Source organism: Aethalodelphis obliquidens, unplaced genomic scaffold (genome assembly GCF_003676395.1).
Source record: "Aethalodelphis obliquidens isolate GAN/ISIS:26980383/991018 unplaced genomic scaffold, ASM367639v1 scaffold5, whole genome shotgun sequence".
NCBI classification, from domain to species: domain Eukaryota; kingdom Metazoa; phylum Chordata; class Mammalia; order Artiodactyla; family Delphinidae; genus Aethalodelphis; species Aethalodelphis obliquidens.
The window spans coordinates 66,599,088-66,623,373 of record NW_020837949.1 but is presented as its reverse complement, the minus strand read 5'-3'; the positions used below and the strand labels follow the sequence as shown (position 1 = coordinate 66,623,373).

The following is a 24,286-nucleotide window of genomic DNA, read 5'->3' as shown; positions in this document are numbered from 1 at the left end:
GGCCATATATGACGGACCCACAGCCAACATTGTCCTCAATGGTGAACAATTGAAATCATTTCCACTAAGATCAGGAATAAGATAAGGTTGCCCACTCTCACCACTCTTATTCAACATAGTTTTGGAAGTTTTAGACATGGCAATCAGAGAAGAAAAAGAAATAAAAGGAATCCAAATTGGAAAAGAAGAATTAAAGCTGTCACTGTTTGCAGATGACATGATACTATACATAGAGACTCCTAAAGATGCTACCAGAAAACTGCGAGAGCTAATCAATTTATTTGGCAAAGTAACAGGATACAAAATTAATTCACAGAAATCTCTGGCATTCCTATACACTAATGATGAAAAATCTGAAAGAGAAATTAAGGAAACACTCCCATTTACCATTGCATCAAAAAGAATAAAATACCTAGGAATAAACCTACCTAAGGAGGCAAAAGACCTATATGCAGAAAACTATAGGACACTGTTGAAAGAAATTAAAGATGATACAAATAGATGGAGAGATATACCATGTTCTTGGATTGGAAGAATCAGCACTGTGAAAATAACTCTACTAACCAAAGCAATCTACAGATTCAATGCAATCCCTATCAAACTACCACTGGCATCTTTTTTTGTTGTTTTTTGTTTTTGTGGCACGCGGGCCCCTCACTGTTGTGGCCTCTCCCGTTGTGGAGCACAGGCTCCGGACATGCAGGCTCAGCAGCCATGGCTCACGGGCCCAGCTGCTCCATGGCATGTGGAATCCTCCCGGACTGGGATACGAACCAGTGTCCTCTGCATCAGCAGGCGGACTCTCAACCACTGTGCCACCAGGGAAGCCCTACCACTGGCATTTTTCACAGAACTAGAACAAAAAATTTCACAATTTGTGTGGAAACACAAAAGACCCCGAATAGCCAAAGCAATCTTGAGAAAGAAAAATGGAGCTGGAGGAATCAGGCTCCCAGACTTCAGTCTATACTACAGAGCTACGGTAATCAAGATAGTATAGTACTGGCACAAAAATAGAAATATAGATCAATGGAACAGCATAGAAAGCCCAGAGATAAACCCATGCACATATGGTCACCTTATCTTTGATAAAGGAGGCAAGAATATACAGTGGAGAAAAGACAGCCTCTTCAATAAGTGGTGCTGGGAAAACTGGACGGCTACATATAAAAGAATGAAATTAGAACACTCCATAACACCATATGCAAAAATAAACTCAAGATGGATAAGGACCTAAATGTAATGCCAGACACCATCAAACTCTTAGAGGAAAACACAGGCAGAACAGTCTATGACATAAATCACAGCAAGATTCTTTTTGACCCTCCTCCTTAGAGAAATGGAAATAAAAGCAAAAATAAACAAATGGGACCTAGTGAAACTTAGAAGCTTTTGCACAGCAAAGGAAACCATACACAAGACGAAAAAACAACCCTCAGAATGGGAGAAAATATTTGCAAATGAAACAACTGACAAAGGATTAATCTCCAAAACATACAAGCAACTCATGCAGCTCAATATCAAAAAAAACAAACAACCCAATCCAAAAATGGGCAAAAGACCGAAATAGACATTTCTCCAAAGAAGATATACAGACTGCCAACAGACACATGAAAGAATGCTCAACATCACTAATCATTAGAGAAATGCAAATCAAAACTACAATGAGATATCATCCCACACCAGTCAGAATGGCCATCATCAAAAAATCTAGAAACAATAAATGCTGGAGAGGGTGTGGAGAAAAGTGAGCCCTCTTGCACTGTTTGTGGGAATGTAAATTGATACAGCCACTATGGAGGACAGTATGGAGGTTCCTTAAAAAACTAAAAATAGAACTACCATACGACTCAGCAATCTCTCTACTGGGCATATACCCTGAGAAAACCATAATTCAAAAAGTGTCATGTCATATACCACAATGTTCATTGCAGCTCTATTTACAATAGCCAGGACATGGAAGCAACCTAAGCGTCCATCGACAGATGAGTGGTTAAAGATGTGGCACGTGTATACGATGGAATATTACTCAGCCGTGAAAAGGAATGAAACTGAGTTATTTGTAGTGAGGTAGGTGGACCTAGAGACTGTCATACAGAGTGAAGTAAGTCAGAAAGAGAAAAACAAATACCGTATGCTAACACATATATATGGAATCTAAAAAAAAAAGAAAGAAAATGGTCAGAAGAACCTATGGGCAAGAAGGGAATAAAGATGCAGACCTACTAGAGAATGGACTTGAGGATACGGGGAGGAGAAAGGGTGAGCTTGGACGAAGTGAGAGAGTGGCATGGACACATATACACTACCAAATGTAAGATAGATAGCTAGTGGGAAGCAGCTGCATAGCACAGGGAGATTAGCTTCGTGCTTTGTGACCACCTAGAGGGGTGGGATACGGAGGGTGGGTCAGAGACGCAAGAGGTAAGAGATATGGTGACATATGTATATGTATATCTGATTCACTTTGTTATAGAGCAGAAACTGACACACCATTATAAAGCAATTGTACTCTAATAAGATGTTAAAAAAATTATAATCATTTTTGGAAACATTTGAAAACAAAACATTTAGTTGGTAGTTATATAATACTTTATTGTATTATAGACTTAGTCCTAATTTACTTATGCTATTTAACATATACCAAAGAAAGTGGCCAACTGATTTCAATCTTTACAGTAGTCAGTAAAAATAATGAAGTTATCAATATTTTGAATCATGTCGAAGGTTGAGAAGAATCAGTAATGACAAAGGAGTTTCCAAAAACAAAATGGCTAGATAAGAAGAACTTTTGCCTTTCAAAATTACCTTGACATTATTAACTAATGACAGTTATCCAGATTCCAAAGAATCTTTCCACCAGTATGCTTGAGATGCAGGGAGTAAATGTAATATCCTGAGAAGAACCCTAGACACCCTAATTTATCTTCTGTGACTTCTTTTCTCTCTCTATAAAATTGTATCAGTAAGAAATCTTCCATTGCAAGTTAAAAAAAAATTCATCTAACAATGGCTTAACCATAGTTCTTAAATACTATGAGTGTATTAAATCATGAGAAAATGTGGGAAACAAAACAGAGCCAGGTAAATGTAAGAAGTAACTACTATATAAAAGATAATCTATGAATATTTATCTTTAATCAAAAACAATACGTTGTTTGTCACTTCAAGAATGTTTCTCTAAAATCATGAGCCTTTTTTTTCCCAGCGAGTACTCATTATAAAACAAATTCAAAGGTGAGTCTGTCTTTTTTTGGAGGACTTATAGAGGCCTATCAGAAAAGCTTCAAGCGTACTTAATACAGTACCTTTTTACTAATTTAACATATGCTTATTGATTGTCTGCTGTGTGCCAGGTTGTACATTTGGGGATCTAAAAACAAAACAAAACAACAGGAAACTCCAAAACACCAGTGTATGATTCTCAACCTTTTAAGATTTTAAGTTAATTTAGAGATAGTGTTCATATCTATGGATATGTTTTCTCCAAGCAGTCCTCTCTGGACTTTCACAGGGCTCTTTGTGAATGTCCCACAGAGACCATGATATCAGCATATCCTAAGCCAAACTCACCCTGTTCTTTGCTTTCCCACTGGCTTTCCGCCAGCTTTCCTCATCTTGGTTGATAGCATTACCATCGGCTTGCATCACGAGCATGAACCTGGACATCATCATTCCTTCCAACACTCCCCATCTCCCAGTTCACGGCACTGCCAGTGCTATCTCCTACGCAACTTTCCCTTCCATGCACATGGTCGTGGCCTTGTCTATGTCTTTGTCATCCCTCACCAGGGTTATTTCAGCGGTGCTCTAACTGACCACTCTGCTTCTTACCTCCTTTCTTTGCAGTCTATCTTCCACATCACTCCCTAAATGTTACTTTTAATTTTAAATGTAATCACTTCTCTACTTAGCTTAGAAATTTTAACTGGCCCTCAGTCAAATGCAGGGAAAACCAAGGATCCAATCAAGGTTTATAAGGCCCTTCATGACTGAGTCCTCATTACCTCATTTCTCACAACTCTTCCTCATGCTACTTACAATCCAGGAAAATGGAGACTTTTATAATTCACTGAACATACCATGTCATTTTAAATGTCATTGTGTTTCCATACTCTTTTCTCATCCTGGAAGAGCTTCACTTAACCCAGCATGAGAAAACTAAAATTTACCATCAATATCATCAGTCCAGAAAGACTTCCCCTAAACTTCTCCTATCCAAGTTCTCCCCACCCCAGCTACCATCCGTAGAATTAAACACTCAGCATTTTTGTCAATGTAGACATAGAATATGTGTCTATTGCAGCACTAAGTATACTACGTTACAGTTTTTTTTTGTTGTTGGTTTTTTTTTTTTTTTTTTTTTTTTTACTCTTTTTATCCTTTCTCTTAAGGATACTAACCTGTTTGAAGTTAGGAACTGTAACATCATTCACATCAGTCTCAGTTGCTTTCCACAGTACCTGGCATATATTGATCTACTGAGAATCTGTTTGGTATTCAGTGTAATTTTGTAGCATGAAATGAATGGATAAATGAGCAATGAATGTTAGTTATTCTGAAACAATATGTATGATATAACAAAATACAAAGATGAACTTTAAACCAGGAAAATAAAAATTCTTGCCAAAATTCCTAATCAGGATGGAACAAAATGAGATCATCGGAAATTCATAATAGCTATGTAAAAATTGGGATTACTTTTGTGAGTAGTGGGGGGGAATCATAATTGGACTAAAATATTGATAATGGTTATGCTCAACAGTTAGGAGCTCTCATATAGTCCATTAGGCAATGAGATGACCAAAGTGAAAAGTGACATGTGTCATTGTTTAACTGCTAGGTCTTGCACTCCAGGTCCACCTTATGTGAATCTTTGTTACTGTGTTTGCTGCCTCACACTGTGGGTTGAGTGTCAAAAGGGTCATAAAGATAGAGTGTTTTTATAACATTTAGCAGCGGGTTGGTGACATAAAAGAAAGCATTACAGAAGAGGTGTTATTAAACTGAACCTTAAAGGACTAACAGAGTTTACGTTAGAGAGGAAAAAACTTTCCTTAATATTGAGGAGTAGAGTAGTAGCAATGGGTCCTATTTTAGGGAACAGAAAAATAGTAGTTTGAACAAGGTGTGAAAATTTGCATAGAGGAACATTGGAAATAAAGTTAAGATTATGGCTAGCTGAGTGCCAAGGTTCTTGCACTTTAGTGAATACAAATCAATGAAATGTGTCAGGGAAGGAGAATGATACCACCAGAGTACACTGAGGAGGGTGAATCTGGCAATGCTAAGAACCGGAAGTCATGACACTCAGGTGCCATTCAGTTGTAAGTGAGGGAAACCCAATTCAACTGGCTAAATAACACTACCGAATGTAAAATAGTTAGGGGCTTCCCTGGTGGCGCAGTGGTTGAGAGTCCGCCTGCCGATGCAGGGGATGCGGGTTCGTGCCCTGGTCCGGGAGGATCCCACGTGCCGCGGAGTGGCTGGGCCCGTGAGCCATGGCCGCTGAGCCTGCGCGTCCAGAGCCTGTGCTCCGCGACGGGAGAGGCCACAACAGTGAGAGGCCCGCGTACCGCAATAGTTAGCTAGTGGGAAACAGCAGCATGGCACAGGGAGATCCATCTCGGTGCTTTGTGATGACCTAGAGGGGTGGGATAGGGAGGATGGAAGGGAGGCTCAAGACGGAGGGGATATGGGGACATGTGTATACATATGGCTTATTCGCTTTGATGTACAACAGAAACTAGCACAGTATTGTGAAGCAATTATACTCCAATAGAGATCTATTAAAGAAAAAAAAACTAGACTGTTATTTTAAATGTTTGAAATGATTTTGAAAGATACAAAGTGTATATATTTGGTCATATAGAAAAAAAAAAATCACTGGCAAGGTTCAGGAATGGCTGAATCTAAGTGCTCAAACAATTTATTAACCAGAATGGCTCCTCCCATGTAGTAGCAAGTTGCCCTCTAGGAGCTCCAGACGTATGTTCATTTCTGAACCTACACTGAAATGTGAACTTCTGCTTTCCAGAGATTGTATTCAGTCTTCATTTATGTTTTGCTCACCCGCTGTATCCTTAGCACCTAGCTTAGCAACTGATATGTATGATTTTAATTTTTCTCTGATATTTTTTGTTTTGACATTTTTGTTTTTGTTATTCCTGAGATTATAATAAGCATGTGGTAAATAACAAATGTCTTATTTTCTAATATTCTACCCAGAGATCTAAAATATCGTATATTTTATTGTATACTTTGTCATCACTACTACTTTTATTTCAAAACTCATAAAGAGTAACAGTTAAATTATTGTATTAACTTAATAGAGTAATGAAGATATTCTTTACAGTAGACTGCCCCTAGCCCAGTTATGGTACAGCTTTGTTCTACATACCAGTTCAATCCCACTGAATTTTTGGTTCTATGTGTCTTGCACCAGAAACACCGGGGCATCATGTCTTCATCCTCATTCCTTGTGGAAATAACACGGGTCTGGGTTTTACTTCTGCCCCTGGGTTGACAGTGAGCCCAATCCTATCCCAAGAAGCCTGCAGAATGCTGACCTAGTTTCTCTATCCCCCTTTGACTCTAAGCTGGAAATGCTCTTTGCTTCACCTTTTGGCAACTGAGGTTCAGGGGGCTGACAGCAGTGTTGTGGGTAATAGTCTTGGGTCTCTGACTCCAGAAATTCATGTTTCCTGCCAGACTTTCCCAAATTGTGGAAAGCTAACATGTTAGCTTTCAAGAAAGGTAAACTTCTTGTCAGTGATATACATTCCGTAATGAAGAGTTCTCCTCTCACGTGGGTTCTCTCTAGACACCTGCTCTTTAATTCTTCCTTATTATTCTCATTCCTTGGCTTCAGAAATTTCTTCTTTTTATTGATGATCACTGCAGAACAGAGTCTTTTTACTTGCAACTTAAATTAACATTCCATTATGAATCTGTTTAGTCCCAAATGCTAGTTTTATTGAATCCTTTGCTAAAAGAAAAAAAAATAAGGAAAGAACTGAATATCTGAGTACAGCTCTGAGATTCTACCAAATTCAACTCTTTGACCTGATCCCCACATACTTCAAGCCCAAGAGTATGACTTTGTCAGTCCAGAATGAGTCCCTAGGCTCATTTCCCTTGCATACATGGGTCTGTTTCACACCTAGTGACCTTAGTTAGGTAGCCTACATCAGAGAGAAGTTGAAAATCCTTTTGTAACGTTTGCTCAGTAATATGTATGTACCTTTCCACTGGATGGGTGCATACCTACCAACTTGTCCAACAGAAGCCACTAGTAGGTATTCTTTGAAATGTGAATCTCAGCTATACAAATACTATTTGAGGAATAGAACTTTCTAATAATATTTTTCCAGTGAAATTGATACTCATTCTGCATTTTTACCCAACTAAGAGGAAAAAGATGAATAGGAAGGTTCTGCACAGGAGCTTTAAACTATCGGGTAAAAGTGGCGATCGGTCCAAACACATTAAAATTCTATTTTCCTTTCCAAGTGTTCGCTGCAGATGACCCCCACTGATCTTAAATATATTTCTGTATCTGTAACTGAATAGAGGTTTTCCATACAGCATGTTCTAATGGCACTCTGGCCTTTAGCCAACAAGGCACTGAATAAGACTATTTTTAAAATACAGAAACTGGGAACAGCTGCAGCAATCAAATTTGATAAAAACAGAGAGGAACTTTGCTTTTTTTTTATGATTTGTCCAAGTTTAGACTTCTTTCATAGAACTGCTTTTGTTCAGTTGTATGAAGGGCTACAAGACCAATACAGTGAAGCCCTTTTAAATAAATAACTTTTAAAAGTATACTACTAAGTAGAATAAATTTTCTTTGTACCAAGAGTATCAACACAGTAGTACTTTAAACTATTTTTTAAAAAGGATATATTTCTTATATGAGGAGGTAGGAGAAGAATGAATTATATTCGTAAATTTTGTACTATGAAAGCGGTTTTGGCTTCCACTACCCCCAAAGGCACTCCTTGAAAGGGGAGATAAAGTCCTGAGTTTCTCAGTTTGGAAATCTGAAAGTGTACATTTGAACTTCTCTTACATTCTCAAGTGTTGTTAGGGATGAACATACTTTGAATGTTCCATTTCTGCTTTTCATGTTACTATTGGTCATGAATGTTGTTGCTGTATTTCCTAGAAGATGAATTAGTATCAGTGTAGTTCTTTTATAAAGATAAAATGACATGCTTTTTAAAATGTAAAGAAAAACTTTTTCACAGAGACCTTTTGTACTTATTTGAATCCCTCAACATGTCTACAAACAAGGGCTTATTCTTTATTTTTTAAAAATTCAAGCTCTTTGGAAACTTGTCAGTACATGATTAATAAGCTCATGAGGTGAATAGACACTGAAAATCTCCTACACAGTAGTAGGTTACAAGTTCTCTCTTCTAAGTGATTTCATGTGTGGAATGGATTTCTCTGCTAACTTTGTAATTGACATGACAAAGGATATTGAATTTCTTATAAGTATTTACAAATGGGATTAATTTAAAAAGGCCATCCAAATAAAACTACTTATGTCAACATTAATTCAATTTAGTAATCCAAGATGTAATATAATTCTTCTTCTGTAGCTATAAAGTCATGAAACAGAATTCTCTTACAGCATAAGAAAGAAAAGAGGGAGGATATGTACAAAACAGAAGAATTCAGGTGTGTTTAAATCTATACTAACTTGTTAACCGGTAGCCTGTTAAAGATGTTGGCCCATCTGTCTATAATCTACCATAAGCCTAAAAGAATGAAAAGCCAAATGAAGCAGTGTCTTCTCTGACTTGAATGAGTCAAGAAGCGTTCATCGGGCTTCCCTGGTGGCGCAGTGGTTGAGAGTCCGCCTGCCGATGCAGGGGACACGGGTTCGTGCCCCTGTCCGGGAAGATCCCACATAACGCAGAGCGGCTGGGCCCGTGAGCCATAGCCGCTGAGCCTGCGTGTCTGGAGCCTGTGCTCCGCAATGGGAGAGGCCACGATCAGTGAGAGGCCCAAGTACCGCAAAAAAAATAAATAAATAAAAGAGACGCGTTCATCTTTTTTTTTTTTTCTGTTCGTTCATCTTTAAGTGGCGAGGCAGTGGCGATGTTAAGTGTGTTGTTAGTGCCTGAGGCCATCACAGTTCCTGTCTCAGTCCTGCCCTCATGCCCTGTCCACAGTTGTGGGGATTGGGGTGGAGTCGTTGCTCCTGCAAAACATTAAAACTCCTTAAACCCACACTGTTCTCATCAGAAACTGGGACTCCTGTTGTGCAGAGCCTTGAACTCAGCAGGTTTTCAAGGGCTCTCCGGCAGGACACCAGATTTCAGGATATAATCCTATATTTTAACCGCTATCAAAAAGTTCCAAAGAAGATTTGAATTTCATTCTATCTAGTTATGTAGCCTCCTTTCTGAAGACAGACTGCCAGAAGAGTAGGATTTACTTCTGACCAGCAGTGTTTTTATGCAAATGGCCTGAGAAAGCACAGTAACCCCAATGTATTAGAGTTCCTCAGTCTCTTGCTAGGGGTATAATATTTATATGTTACCAGGTATAATTGGATATCCAAACCAGCTCTTTTATACAGGATGATTTTTAGTATAAATCACTATTCTTCACAATTATATTTTGTCTTTAATTTATAGCCTTAAGTTTATAAATTAGTTCAAATGTTTTAACATGATTTAAAAATTTTACCTTTTCACAAGTGTGTTTCATATTTTGTTGAAATTAAAATAAGGCGACAGTAAATCTATACTATTATATTCTGTAATACATTTCAATAAAATACTGGTGTGCATAGTGCTTCTGGAAATTGAATATAAAGATCACATACATAGCCATATGTAAAATAATATTGGCACTACCCTCTACTAAATTGGATTTTAAGTTGTTTCTTAATTGTTGGAACTGCTTAATTCTTTTTTTTTAAAGATGGTAGCCAATTCTTTTTTTTCTTCATTTTATTTATTTATCGGCTGCGTTGGGTCTTCGTTGCTGCGCGCGGGCTTTCTCTAGTTGTGGCGAGCGGGGACCACCCTTCGTTGCAATGCGTGGGCTTCTCGTTGCAGTGGCTTCTCCTGCTGCAGAGCATGGGCTCCAGGCCCCCAGGCTTCAGCAGTTGCGGCGCATGGGCTCAGTAGTTGTGGCTCGCGGGCTCCCGAGCGCAGGCTCAGCAGTTGTGGCACATGGGCCTAGTTGCTCCACGGCATGTGGGATCCTCCCGGACCAGGGCTCAAACCCGTGTCCCCTGCATTGGCAGGCAGATTCCTAACCACTGCACCATCAGGGAAGCCCTGGAACTGCTTAATTCTTAGGAGAGTAAGGATTGGTTGTGACTTTAGCCCCTTAGCAGGCATCAGTGTTATGATGCAGGATGCCCCTCCAGAAGTTAACTCAGAATTTGCTGACATCAGCCTTCATACATGGGCACTCGCTTTGTTTAGTGATGCCACTAATATGAGGAGACACATGAAGTAGCTTGGTTTATGGAAGAGGGCAGGGGAGGCATGGTGCTGTGAAAACATCCCCTCACACACTAATGGCTCATTCACACAGAAAACAAGAGACAGCCTTCACTCCCTCCACCAAGCTTAACGAGAACAAACTGACTCAAGATCCCAGAAGCAGCAATGTTCAGATTCACTGCTAGCTTGTGCTCATAAACTCTCTGCTTACATTTACTGATAATCCACATTGCCAGTTGTAATAGACTGCTGTGGGAGGTCTTTAAGCTGGCTCTTTATGGCCTTGTGAATGAAATGCGTACGATTTCTTGGGTTGTGTGTCCTGAGGTGAAGGTCATCTTTCAAGTACGCCGTAACAAAGCGGTTGCAGGCCCTGAACTACTTTGGTCACAATAGAGAGGTGTTGACAGTATGCCACACTATGATTTCTGGTCTTTACTTTTTTTTTGGATCCATTTAGGGAAGTTCAGAATTTTAGAATGAAAATACACGAAGTTATAGTCAGCTCTAGCTGGTTGTTTTTAAAAAACAGATGGCTTTAAAAGAGATGATGAAATCTATTCTTTAAAAGTCATTTTTAAAGTCAGGCATGTGATTCCGCTGTACATATATTTATGTATATACCTTAACTCCTTATTTTTTCAGATTTCAGCAAAGAATGGGATATTTCACACTGCTAGATTTTCATAACTCTCTTTAATCCGTTTGTGCACTACATTCTAAACTTTTTCGTTTTTATTTTCTGACTACTTTGGATAGAAGTCCTTTCAAAAAGTATTTTGTGTTTCTCAGCCTTCTTATAGACTCTTCACAGTGTAATTCACACACATGACCTGGAGTAGCATTGTGAATGAGAGTTTTATACTGTATTATAATTTGGTGACAGCATCTGAAATGATTTACTGATGGGATTATTAATGGTACCATTTTAAGGTATCACATATTTCTTTGTAGTATTTTTTCTTTCAATTACTGATAACATTTAATTGGTTAGTTCTTACTGTGGTCAATATGTACAATAACATGGATTTTGGAGTCAAGAAACCTAGCTGGAAAACCAGATTTTCAACTATGTGTGAAGACTTGAACTGGTAACATAGTTTCCTCATCAATAAAATGGGGAGGATAATGCCAGCCTCAAGGAATTATTGGGAGTCTTAAATGGAAAAAATGCCTGTAAATCCCTTAGAAGAGAGCCTGCTCATAGTAGGCGTACCATATATATAATCTCCATTTTCTTGATAGACCTGTAATTGTATAGTAGGTTCCCTGAGGTGCTAACATTTTGCTTTAAATATACTTGTACTGTGAAACACAGAGTTCATATTAATACATTTTTGCTTAGCTCTGTCCACTCGGGCCCTTTGCTAATTGCATTTTCTAATTTTTGGAGGTAGGGGAAAATAGCTATTTATGTTCATGGGGAGTACATGTAAATTAAGAATCAATGGGCAGGACTTCCCTGGTGGCGCAGTGGTTGGGAGCCTGGCTGCCAATGCAGGGGACACGGGTTCGAGCCCGGGTCCGGGAAGATCGTGGAGCAGCTGGGCCCGTGAGCCGCAGCTGCCGGTCCTGCACTCTAGAGCAGGAGAGCCGTAGCTGCTGAAGCCCGCACGCCCAAATCCCGTGCTCTGCAGCAAGAGAAGCCACCGCGATGAGAAGCCCGCGCACCACCACGAAGAGTAGTCCCCGCTCGCCGCAGCTAGAGAAAGCCTGCACCCAGTAACAAAGACCCAACACAGCCAAAAATAAATAAATAAATAAATTTATTAAAAAAAAAAAAAATCAACGGGCAATAGATGGACATGTTAGAAAAGAATCCTTGAAGCGTTTGCTTTGATGGAGGAATTTCATACATCCCTTGGCTTTTTAAAAGTTTATTCTGGATCCTCAGGCATGTTTCAAATGTCTGCTAGATAAAACGAGCATCACTGGAAGGCATATAATCTACCCACAATCAGAAGGTACAACTCTATAGCTAGCTTCGTCTCGCCCTGGCCAAATAAGGACTTAATTGTTGGTGATACAATTAGCAATTTAGGTGATGACAAAATGTCCTTGCTGAGTCAATGAGTGTGCCCCAGGACATAGCTGCCCCCTGTGTTGCAGCATGTTGCTGGACACCATCTATGAAGGAGTATGTCCTGCCCTGCCTACACCCCATTCCTCTCCCTTCAGTACACACTATATTCAACGAGATGCCAAAATGCTACAACCCACATTCAGTCTGTGTTCGTAATGCATCCTCTTCTGTTCCCTACATATGACAGTCTGAAACAATTACATAATGAGACATATTATCAGGGTATAACTGTCAAAAACGAAGAGCCTAAGCTACGAATAAATATTATCCATTTATTAGCTGTTCTGCTCCTGTGTTCTCAAATCTATACCGCACCCCTGACTTTCAGATTTTACGTTTCATACCCCTGATTCCCTGTGTAACACTAATGCAGCACTTACAATGTTCAGGAAAAGATATACAAAGTCATAAGGCAAATTAAACTCTAAAGTAGAGTTTCTTATCATTTTTGAATTATAGTCCTTTTTGCCAGTCTGGTGAAATCTACTGACTCTCAGAGTAATGTTTTTAAATTCACAAAAAAATATGCAGGATTACAAAGGAAATCAATTATATTGAAATGTTAAGATTTTGGTTTAGTAATATATGTGCTTCTTTTAAAAATATTTTTATTGGAGTATAGTTGATTTACAGTGGTATACAGCAAAGTGAATCAGTTATACATATACATATATCCACTCTTTTTTAGATTCTTTTCCCATATTAATAAATTACCTTTAGAATCTGGGAGGGGCTCAATAATTATTAAGGTGTCAGTAAAGATTACTATAAATAGAATTTTGAAATATTGCAACAACTGTAATGTGATATGGAAATATCTATGATATCTGTCAGTGACAAAGTCAGAGATATTTCTACTACGACTATGGTTTCTTGCCTAAATTTATAATTGAAAGAAGTGCTTAATTTCAATTACATGTTAGTGAAAAAGTTACATTCTTCTGCATTCAGAGTCACTGACCCGTGTTAAGAATCTTGCTCTACTATACGCCAGTTTTGCTTATTTCATTAAGTTTCTTTCCTCTGAAGTACCTCTTCTAGACTCTCTATTTTAAATATGAAAATACCAAATTTGGCAGATTCTGTTGCCTCTGTTGTACCCCTGGAGCAATTTGGAAAGATATGCTAACTCTTTCAGGAACGTACTATTTTTCCCCTTCAGAAGTATATCTCATATCATTAATTGATCAAAAGCACTATCTTCCTTGGAATAGACACACTTCCCAATATCAGGAGGTCAGGCTTTCTCAGTGCTCAGCGGATGACTCCCCCAGGGGGAGCTCTCACCTGCATCTCCTGGCCCAGATGCAACTTCTGCCTTCCTACCTATGATTCTACTTTCACACGCAAGAAAGCCAACCAGATGCAATGACTGAGCGTAATGCTGAATGTGAAGCTGCTCTAGTTTCTTTTGTAACCGAGTTATTTAGAAACTTTGGTATTACATGATTGATAACAAACTGATTATAAGAAACCTCACAGTACATGAGTGTGGTGAGATGCCATGGTTGAGAGCAGCTCTTTTATGCACCAATACACACACTGAGGAATGAGTGCTCGGACATTATGTCTTTCAGGCCACTCACTGTGATGCCATTAGGATTTATAGTGGCAGTACTAAAGTGAAAAACTCAGTGGCCCAAAGTAGTTAATGTTTTCTTAAGCAGAGTTTGGCTCTTTCTCTCTAAAGGTACGAGTAATAAATATTGCAGGTTTTCTGGGCCATGTGATTTCTGCTGCAGCCACTCTCTTCCGCCATTGTAGTGTGAAAGCAGACATAGACAAAACCTAAACGAATGAGTGGCTGTGTCCCAATAAAAACTAATTTGTGAATGGTGACATTTGAAGTTAATGTATCTTCAGATGTCACAATATGTCATTTAAATTTTTTTTTCTATTTGTAAACATGTAAAAACCGTTCTTGCAAGCCATACCAAAACAGGCAGTGGTCTGGATTCGGTTCATGGGCTGTAGTTCACTACTCCTACTTTTAAGTATGAAAGCAATAGCCAGGTAGCAGACCAATTAAGGAGGTGAATCTGGTTGGTTATGACATCCCAAGGGACCTGCACTTAAAGTAAATTTTAGCTAGAATGTGACGTGAGGAAGTCTTTGATGTTTCTAGATGATACCGCATGTAGAAACAGAATTCAAAATTATATAGAAATTATCTTTGTCTGAAGTCAGTCAGGACCCTGACCTCAAAGACAGTATGTAAGAGGCAGCAATTGTACACAGACATTGCAGGCTTCTGTATAAAAAAAGGTCAAAGTGTTTATGGGAGCAAATTTATGCAGCACAAATTAGAATTTCTTTTTTTCTGAACACTTAATTAGAAGGAATATGGTATTTATTTACTTTGACCAGAGCTAGTAAATAGACCACCATTTCTCTACAGTTCTTTGTGTTAGCAAGAACATGAAAGTTTGAAAGCCTAGGTCTTCTAAATCTGTAAGAAATGTCTTCATTACCAATTATTAATGGTAGAATTGATTTTCATGGCATTTTTGCAGGGAGAAAAACAAAGACAAATTAAAAGAAAGAAAAAAATCAGAAGGAGGGTGGTAGACAGTAGCAATATGGTGTGGGTGTAGGCAATCCCTGTGATTCATGGAGAAGTTAGGGCTTATACAGATTAACTCTCTTGTGAGAAAGTATTTCATTTCTTGTAGAATAGTTTCCATCAGCCAGATCCTTACAGAAATCAGCATAACGTTTCACCTATTTAAGAATCAAGCAGTGGAAAATATATAATACTAAATATGAACTTCACTTTTGTGGTGGTTGTTGTTTTATAAATATCACCAGACACACATCTGGGGTTTTAGTGCTTGCCACAGTGCAGTTTGCTGGTTGACATGTATCTAAAAAATGCGTATATTAACACCCAGGCTATAGAGCCAAGCACATTTTAGTGCCGGCTACAGCTGAAAGAATATGTTTCCATTCCTTGTCCATCTGTTCTTGGCAACATAAATTTAAACTAGAAACACAGGATAAGTTTCATGAGAAGTAAGTCTAAATAGGGTTTAGAACAGCAAGGTGAATGTTCTCGGTTATTAGGACTTGTTAACATTTGATCTGGTAGCTGAATGATCGTGTCCACGTGAAGAAATCTCATGCTGCAGCTAGAGCTTAAAGTTTAAAAAATAATCGTTTTTTTTAAGTCAGTTCTCTTCAAAAAAAAATACAGTGGATTGGTTACACTTTTTGTTTTCAGGGCCTATATAAAATTTGCCAAAGATCATGGGCCTAGCAAACTTTGAGATTTCAAAGTGCTATTCACCACACATTTGAACAACGCTGAAAATATATCATTTATTTCTCTGAACTTTGTGCTCAAATGGATTCATTAGTGGGGAATGAGGGCTTTCTGTACAAAATGGAGTACATACAACACACACATGCTGGTTTTTCTTCAAGTCCACCCTCAGCTACGACGAGCTATTACATGGTTATCTGTATAATCATCATGCTCTACCCTGTGCCACTCTATGCCACCCCCTCCAGCTTTTGTTGCTGCTAAAACAATACTAAACAATTTATTGACATTTGAAAATACATGGGATTACGTGAAAATATCAGTATAGAAAAGGATCGTATATGTGCATCTAGAATGTTACCTTCAAATCAAGGGTTCAGGCGTTCTGAGCCAAATAAGTAAGCGAAGGGGCTGTGTGCTGAGACCGCGCTCTGTCGGCTTTTATGACATTAGTACTTCCTCTGCTTTCCCACTGAGTGAAAGTCTTCAGGTTGAAAAGGGACTTTGGAGCTCACACAGAACACTCTCACTCCCTAAATGAGAAATACTTCTATAAGTTTTAAAAGTATCTCTCTTTGGTATGGCTCATTTATCAAATACAGCATTGTGGTTAGGCCTCAGAGTGATTGGATTCAAATTTTGTCTCTGTCACTTCCTGTGTATGTTAATATGAATAAATTAACTTCTCTAATTTTTAGCTTCTCTCTCTGTAAATTCTAATAATCATATTTGTCTTAAACTGGTTTTGCGGGGGAAGCCAGTAAGGTGATATACAGAGAGTGACTAATCCAGTGACAGGCACTTAGGAAACAGTCGACAAGCAATATGTAATACTATTAGCCTCTTTTTACTGTCCTCTGGTAAAAAAAAAAAAAATTATGATTGTATTGTGCTAATTATAAGTAGAATTTGGTAGCACATTCCTTATCATAAAAAAAAAAAAATTCTTTTTTTCAAATTCAAGAAAAACTTGACATCCTACTCAAGTTTACCTATGACTTTGGACGAGTCACTCAATGATTTAGGGCCTCAAGTCTTATCTTTAAATTGAGAAACTTTAATTCCATGATCTCTAAGGTCTTTTTTTCGAGTAATTTAACAAAATCATGTTTGACAGCATATCCTCATACTTTATTTATAGTATTGAAATGTGTATTTGCTGCCGCCAAATGTCTGCTGTGGGATGTAAAACGTTCCATATATACATGTGGAATAACGTTAAGTTTGTTGATGTTAAAAACTACTGGTATATTTTTTGGCATTATTTGGCTCAGAATCCATTCTTCCCGTTTTGTTTTAGAATAAGCTGACAGCACATCTTTTCCCACAGCACCTCAGGGTCTGGTTAAACTGAGCGTTTCAAAAGTAGGCCATCTTGTCGTTACTTTTAGTAGAGTATCCAAGACAGAGAAGCTTTCTTTGTGAAGTAGCTTTCATTTTTCATTTCCAGAACATCTAATGACATGAAATTGTGCACATATGCATATGCACTGTAATTTACAAGGTTTCTGTTTTCTTTCAGATCTGAGCGATCAGCTGCTGGAGGTGGTTGGCTTGGAAGGAGCTATGGAGATGGGACAAATATACACAGGACTGAAAAGTGCTGGGCGGCGGCTGGCTCAGTGCTCCTCTGTGGTCATCAGGTAGCTCTTTCTCTATAATTGAGAAAGGAGGTTGACATGGCATAACTACAAATTAATTAAAGCCATACAAGACTCTGATAACCATGTTTGTTTTATCTGTGCCTCAAATTATCAGTGATTAATGCTGATATATTTCAAAATAATGAAAATGACAGTATTTACAAAGTGTTGGTTCACTGTTACTTACCATGTCCATTGGAATTTGATTCTCTTTTGTTGAGGCCGTGGATACAATTCTAACATACAAATTCTACCCCCTCTAATCTGGCTTACACTCAGTTTAATTTACTGAAGCATCAAAGTATCTACTAGGCAAATTACCCAATGAAAACACTGTTGACGCACCATTAACTTAAATTCTTTCATGGACTAAAGTCTACCATTGCTTCTATAAATTAAATAATGGATTATTATAAAGTAAGATTTTATATGTGTATTACATTTAAATCTTTACAAAAAACATTTTTTCAAAATTTTACCTGTAGAGAAAAGGTCTATTTTTACCCTAACGTAAAACCACAGATTATAGCACAGATATAATTGGTGTTATATATATGAAAGTGCTGATACTGGAAAATCTGAGATGTCAAACACTTTTTCTCCACATTTACAATGTGGGTTTGCATGAAAACAAGGGAGGCCCTTTTGGCTGTAGGAATTCTGATTGTGGCATTAAACGTAAACACTACATTTGTCTTTTGGCATCCAGAATTTTTGTTTATATCACGACAGTTACCAGGAAACTCTTAACATTCCTGTAAGGAAGACACCTTTCAAAATATTCATTAATAGTCAAGAGTTGAAGTTCCAGGACTTCCCTGGTGGTCCAGTGGTTAAGACTCCGAGCTTCCAGTGCAGGGGGTGCAGGTTTGATCCCTGGTTGGGAAACTAAGATCCCACATGGCACGTGGTGTGGCCAAAAAAAAAAGTTGAAGTTCCTTTCAAAGAGATAACTTGAGTGCAGAACCCAGTTATTACCATATTTGCATTCCCTGGTCTCATAATTTTTTATGGGACATATAGTCTGTTGTATCAAGTATTTCCATGTTAAACTTAAAATGAAATATTTTTCCCCAGGACTAGCAAGTCTCTGCCGATGCAGATCGATGGGGAACCATGGATGCAGACCCCATGCACCGTGAGTACAGAGTAATTAAAATGCTGTCACTTTCAATTTTGCTTCCCAGATACTATATATTCCCATAACTAACTAATCACATACTCCTATAAGTAAATAATCACAATACCTAAGCTTTGGACCTATCACCCAGTACCATTTTTTTTTTTTTTTTTTGGCAATGATTAGCATTTGAATGTTTGTGTTAGCGAAAGTATAATCTTTGGATACCGTAGATCAATTATAAACTCTGGAACTAAGCAAAATTGATAAAGTTTCTCTTAACCTTTCTTGTACTTATTTCAGAACGACTTATAAGAAAAATATTTATGGGATCGTCAAACATAATTCTCCCTGAATTTATTACCCATCTGTTCTTTTGCCTCCACTTGGGGATTTGAGGTCTTCCTTCTCTATAGAAAAATGACCATTGTAGTTGTTCTCTGCATACTGAGATATTATTTCACTCAGACATTTAGATCTCCCTAAATTTCATTTGTATAGTGAACATTTTATTGCATTTCAGTAATATGCTAGGCACTTCTCTTGGCACTAAGAATAGAAACCTGATCAATAATATACGTCATGATCAATAATAAAACATAGGAATAATAGAACATGGAATAGAATGTATTCAATAATATAATTGTCCTCAAGGAACTTACATTCTGATAATAGGAGATTAAATAAATTAATAATTATAAACAGACGCATAATAAATATAACTTTTGATTACTAGTGTTATGAAAAATGACAAAGAGGAACTGGATGGAGTATGAAGAGTACTACTTTATTTTTTTAGTTTTATTTTTATTTTTTTGCGGTACGCGGGCCTCTCACTGTTGTGGCCTCTCCCGTTGCGGAGCACAGGCTCCGGACGCGCAGGCTCAGTGGCCATGGCTCACGGGCCCAGCCGCTCCGCGGCACATGGGGTCTTCCCGGACCGGGGAACGAACCCGTGTCCCCTGCATCCGCAGGCAGACTCTCAACCACTGCACCACCAGGGAAGCCCGAAGAGTACTACTTTAGACAAGTGAGTCTGGGAGCCCTTTTTGAAAGGAGGGTCAAAAGCTCAGTATGTTAAACAGTAAGAAGGATGACGGAACGACAATTTTTAGAGGTAGGGTGAGAGTGTAAGAGGTAAAGTAGAAAAGATGGGCAGGGGACAGATCAAGTAGAAAAAATGATGGTAAAGAATTAGCATCTGATTCTAAGTGCAGTAGGAAACTATTGAGAGATTTAAGTATCATCTGGTTTACATGTTTAAAGTTCACCTTAGCTGCTATGTGGAGAATGGATTGTACTGAGTAGCAGCCGGGAGACGGGGTTTATCAGAGTGGTCTGGGCTTCGGCAGCAGAAGGGGCCAGGAAGTGGGTGGATTTGAGCCACACTGTGGAGGTGAAACAGGGAGTTGTTAATGAGTTCCCTTTGTGATGAGGGATTGGAATGAGGGAAAGGGATGAATGGAGGGTAGCTGTTATCTGTGAATGAGGGTACCATTTACTCCGTGGTTAAAATTGGGAGGGGGAAGTGTTTAGGGAGTGACAAGGTTCTTTTTTTTTTTTTTTTAATTTTTTTTTTTAGAGGTAGGTAGGTCTTAATCTTAGATTAATACAAGCATTGTGCTAAGTGCTGGTGTTAACATGGTTGCAGGTGAGTAGTGTTGGGGGTTTTTGGAGAAATAATTGACATACAACATTATATTAGTATTCATTAAATATTCACACAAAGTCTAAATAACGGATATCACCATTTTTCAGATGGAGAAAACTGAGTCATTAGGAGGTCAGATAACTTACTCAAGGTCAGGTATGTAGCACATAATGGAACTCAAACCCAGGACTCTGATTACAGCCCGTTCTCTGAACCACTAGTTAGCTACCAATTTCAAAGAGCGCAGCTTAGCATATAACATGGGAGTCTTAATTTTTACCTTTCTGTTGGTTTTACTCTGAAGCGTTTGGCTCAATCTTTGTGTACAGCACATAAATATGACTTTTTGTTTACTCCTGGTATATTCCTTTAGCTAATTGAACCCTAAGTTTGTGAAATCCATTAATTATGTAATAATAATGTAAGACAAACTTGTCAAAAAATCTTTCAAAAATGACTACTTCCTATGCCTACTGCTATCTCTGTACTTGGTTCCAAATATCCTTTAAAAAAATTCCTGTTCCTCCTTTTACTAGCATGTATATATTTACATCTTGTTTTTCTTCACTCTCCCAGTGACACTTCTGAGTTCACGTTTACACTCACATGGATATTAAAGGTCTTATTGTTGTTTCCAGTGGTGGTGATGATGTGCTGATGGTAAAGATTAGGATGATGGTGCTATAGGGGTAACATCACGATGGTGATGGTGGAAAAAGTGGTGAAACTTATGGTGACGGTAGTTCTGATGATGCTGGTGGTGGTGGTGATGGTGGTAATGATGAACTGGTAGAGTTGCTGTCACTGATGGTAGTCACAGTGGTGGTGGTGATTGTGGTCATGTTGCAGGATGGTAGTGGCAGTGGTAGAAGCAGTATTCTTGTCTTAATGAAAGGTCACTTTTCTTCAGCCTGGGTCACAAAAGAATAAATGAAAGACAGTGAAACAGAACACCTTCCATGAGTACTTTGCATTCCTTTGGACTCTTCTCAGGGAGAAGGGAAATTTAGTCCCTGTGCCATGTTTTAAATCAAGAAGGATTAATGGCAATAAAAATATCTAACATTTATTAAGCTTTTAGTTTGTGCCACATAGTTTGAGACACCTGACCTGTATTGACAAATTTAATTCTCACAGAAATCCTATAATAAGCTTCATTTTGTGGATAAAGCAACGGAGGCAGACAAAGGTTAAATAGTTTGCCTGATTCCACCCAGATAGTAAGTGGCAGAGTAGAACTTGAAACACATGTAGCCTGGCTCCACTGTCTGCACTCTTCATGGCTACTCCCCACCCTGGATCTCCACCTGAGAAGGCCCCAGGCCATCCCCTGTGACCCTCCACTCCAGAGTATGACCTTTGATAAATCACTTACTGCCTCTCCCTAGCTTTAGAAAGTCTTTATCTATTAAAATGTAATTAGTGCATTATAATACTTGTAGCTTATTTCACACAAGCTCTTCTAATGACTCTTTTGTTAACTTTTCTCTCAGCGAGTAACAGGATATTCATTTCACCTATTAATTATCATGATCTAAACAATTGTTAAGTTACTAATTTTTATATAACGACTATTTAGTTTTCTCTCCGTGTAAACTCTCTTATTCATTTAAAACATTTATTGCAGTCAACACAGTGGACCAAGAACTGTACTAGACTATGGCTCGTTATTGTTATTTCGCATCCTGGCCTACTCTTCTTTTCCTAGAACGACATGGAGATCTGAACTTTAAATTTCACTTTAACTAAAGAGAGTATTTAGTATTCATAGTGTTGGTATGGTTGAACTTAAGAGTGTTCTTTGCTTCAACTGAATAACACGTTTCTCTTACAGAACATAAAAATGGTAGAATGTTAAAATTCTTCGCTGAATTTAAATATCCATAAGCTGATACTCAATTTATGAAGAAATTGCTCTAGATATAATTTTAGAGCACAGCAGAAGTTCTGCTTTTCTTTAAGTGGAATATATAAAATAGAAAATCATGTGATGAGTGGGTCTTGATTCTTACATCAGTTAATATTTTTTTAAGAATCAGAGGAATATAAATTCTGAAGATAGGTGTGTTGGTGGTTGCACGACAGTGTGAGTGTACTTAGGCCATTGAACCGTATACTTAAAAATGGTTAAAATGGTAAATTCTATGTTACATATATTGTATCACAATAAAAAAAAGTAATTGAAAAAAAATAAGATAATATTTACTTACAAATTTCACTAATCCTGAGTTCCAATTACCAGGAAAAACAAAAAGCTTAAAACTGTCTCTTCACATGTTGTAATTATTTTTAGGACCTTTTAAATTATCTCACTATAAAGTAGTCAACAGAAACTTGTTAGATACTCCTTTGTTCACAGTTTTGTAATAGTCACTGAGTTAACAGAGGATGGATTTTAGCCATTTAACAGTTAGCTATGTTAACAAGCATAACAAACTAAAGACACAATTAATTCTAGAAGACATTGTATTGAAACAGTTCATGAAGAGCCTTTCTTTAGGGTGGACTCCAGAGCCTAACTATATTCCCCTTCCTATCTTCCTCCCCATTCCTTCCTCCTGACCGCTTCAAACATACTGACTCTGTTGTCCATATGTTCCCATTGTGGGGAGAAAAAAATGAACAGCTTAGCGGGGAGACAAGGAAGAGCAGTAATATATGGGAGGTCAGACACTCGGTCAGATTTCATTTTGTATCTGCACACCCAGCCCTCCCACCCCAATTTATTCTGAGTGATGGGTGTCTAGTAAAGTTTCATTAAGTGAGGAGTGACCATGCTAAGCCTCCAATTCAGTGTAACCAAAATGAACGCATCAGGTACCTCCTTCCATCTCCTCCCCATCCACCATATAATGACTTTTTCTTACAATTCCAAAATTCCTGCTCCTCCCTTTCCCATATTGAGTTAGTGGAGCCCAGTGTTTCCTAAGCTAGAAATCTGAGAGTCATCCTGTACTTCTCTCCATACCCTAAAATTCACTAACTGTGCCCACTTGATAATATGGCATATTTCTGGACTCTTTTCTTTTCATCCCTACCACCATTGTCCTAGATTTGGCCCATTTCATTTCTCCTCACTCTCAGCAATAGCCACATCAATCTTTCCCCATCCCCATGTTTTTTTTTCTATTTAGATCCATCCTTCACTTTTCTACCAAAACGATCACTAGAAAATGCTAATCTCACCACGACACTCTTCCAATTAGAGCATTTTAATTACTTTCTATCTGATAAAATATAGTTTGAATCGGGCTTCCTGTTTCACTGCTATCATCGCTTACTTCTTTTTCATATTTTCATATACTTTCCTCTTGCCCAAATAAACCTTTCTCCTTCTTTAGTTGAGTTACGCAACTCATTTTTTGAGATTCATTTCATGCTGCCACTCCTCCGTAAATTCTGTTTTGAATATCACCCCTCCCTTCACTCTATCCCGTCCCTGACCCCAACTAGTCTAAAAGCGCAGCCCCAGTGCTTCATAGCTTTATCAAAGAACTAACTACGTTAAATTGAAGTTATCGGCTTTTCTGACTAGCTTCTGGGTAGACGTAAGCTTATTAAGGTCAGGCACTATGGTTTTAGTCATCCCTGTACCTGCAGAGCATAGCACTGTGCCTCACACATCATTAGGCTGCCAACACCATGTGCATTTTGAATTCGTGAGTTTCTTAAATAATTCTTGGGGTAGTATAATAATTTTAAAAACTGCTTTCTACTAAATCTTTCACTGAACATAATGTAGGTTGGCTAGCAATTCATTCACATATTTTTCATATATACATACATGTAAAAGTTATTTTGAGTTATCTTTATTCATTACATTCGCAAAGCAAAGAATTTTGAATGTATCGAAGAAGAAATACTTTCTCAACCTTAAAAGATGTAATCTTTCTGTTTCCTGAAATAGGACGATTGAACTTTTACACATTGTATAGGCTACATTCTGTTAATACACTGAAATATTAATAGTCATGTACTAGTTATTACTTGTGTTACTTTTATGAAAAGTAATGCCAAACAGGTTGTAATGCAATATCACGCTGGGTGCTTTG

The 24,286-nt window shown here is 38.1% G+C and overlaps 1 protein-coding gene across 6 annotated transcripts in view; it reads left to right on the top strand.

Annotated features, from left to right (window-relative positions):
* Positions 1 to 24,286, top strand: part of DGKB (diacylglycerol kinase beta) — a 704,177-nt gene that overhangs the window by 648,972 nt on the left and 30,919 nt on the right. For all 6 annotated transcript variants that reach the window (XM_027102569.1, XM_027102571.1, XM_027102570.1 and 3 more), the window contains 2 exons: positions 17,343 to 17,463; positions 18,541 to 18,601. In XM_027102569.1, coding sequence (XP_026958370.1) covers positions 17,343 to 17,463; positions 18,541 to 18,601 — 182 coding nt within the window. The remainder of the gene's footprint in view (positions 1 to 17,342; positions 17,464 to 18,540; positions 18,602 to 24,286) is intronic.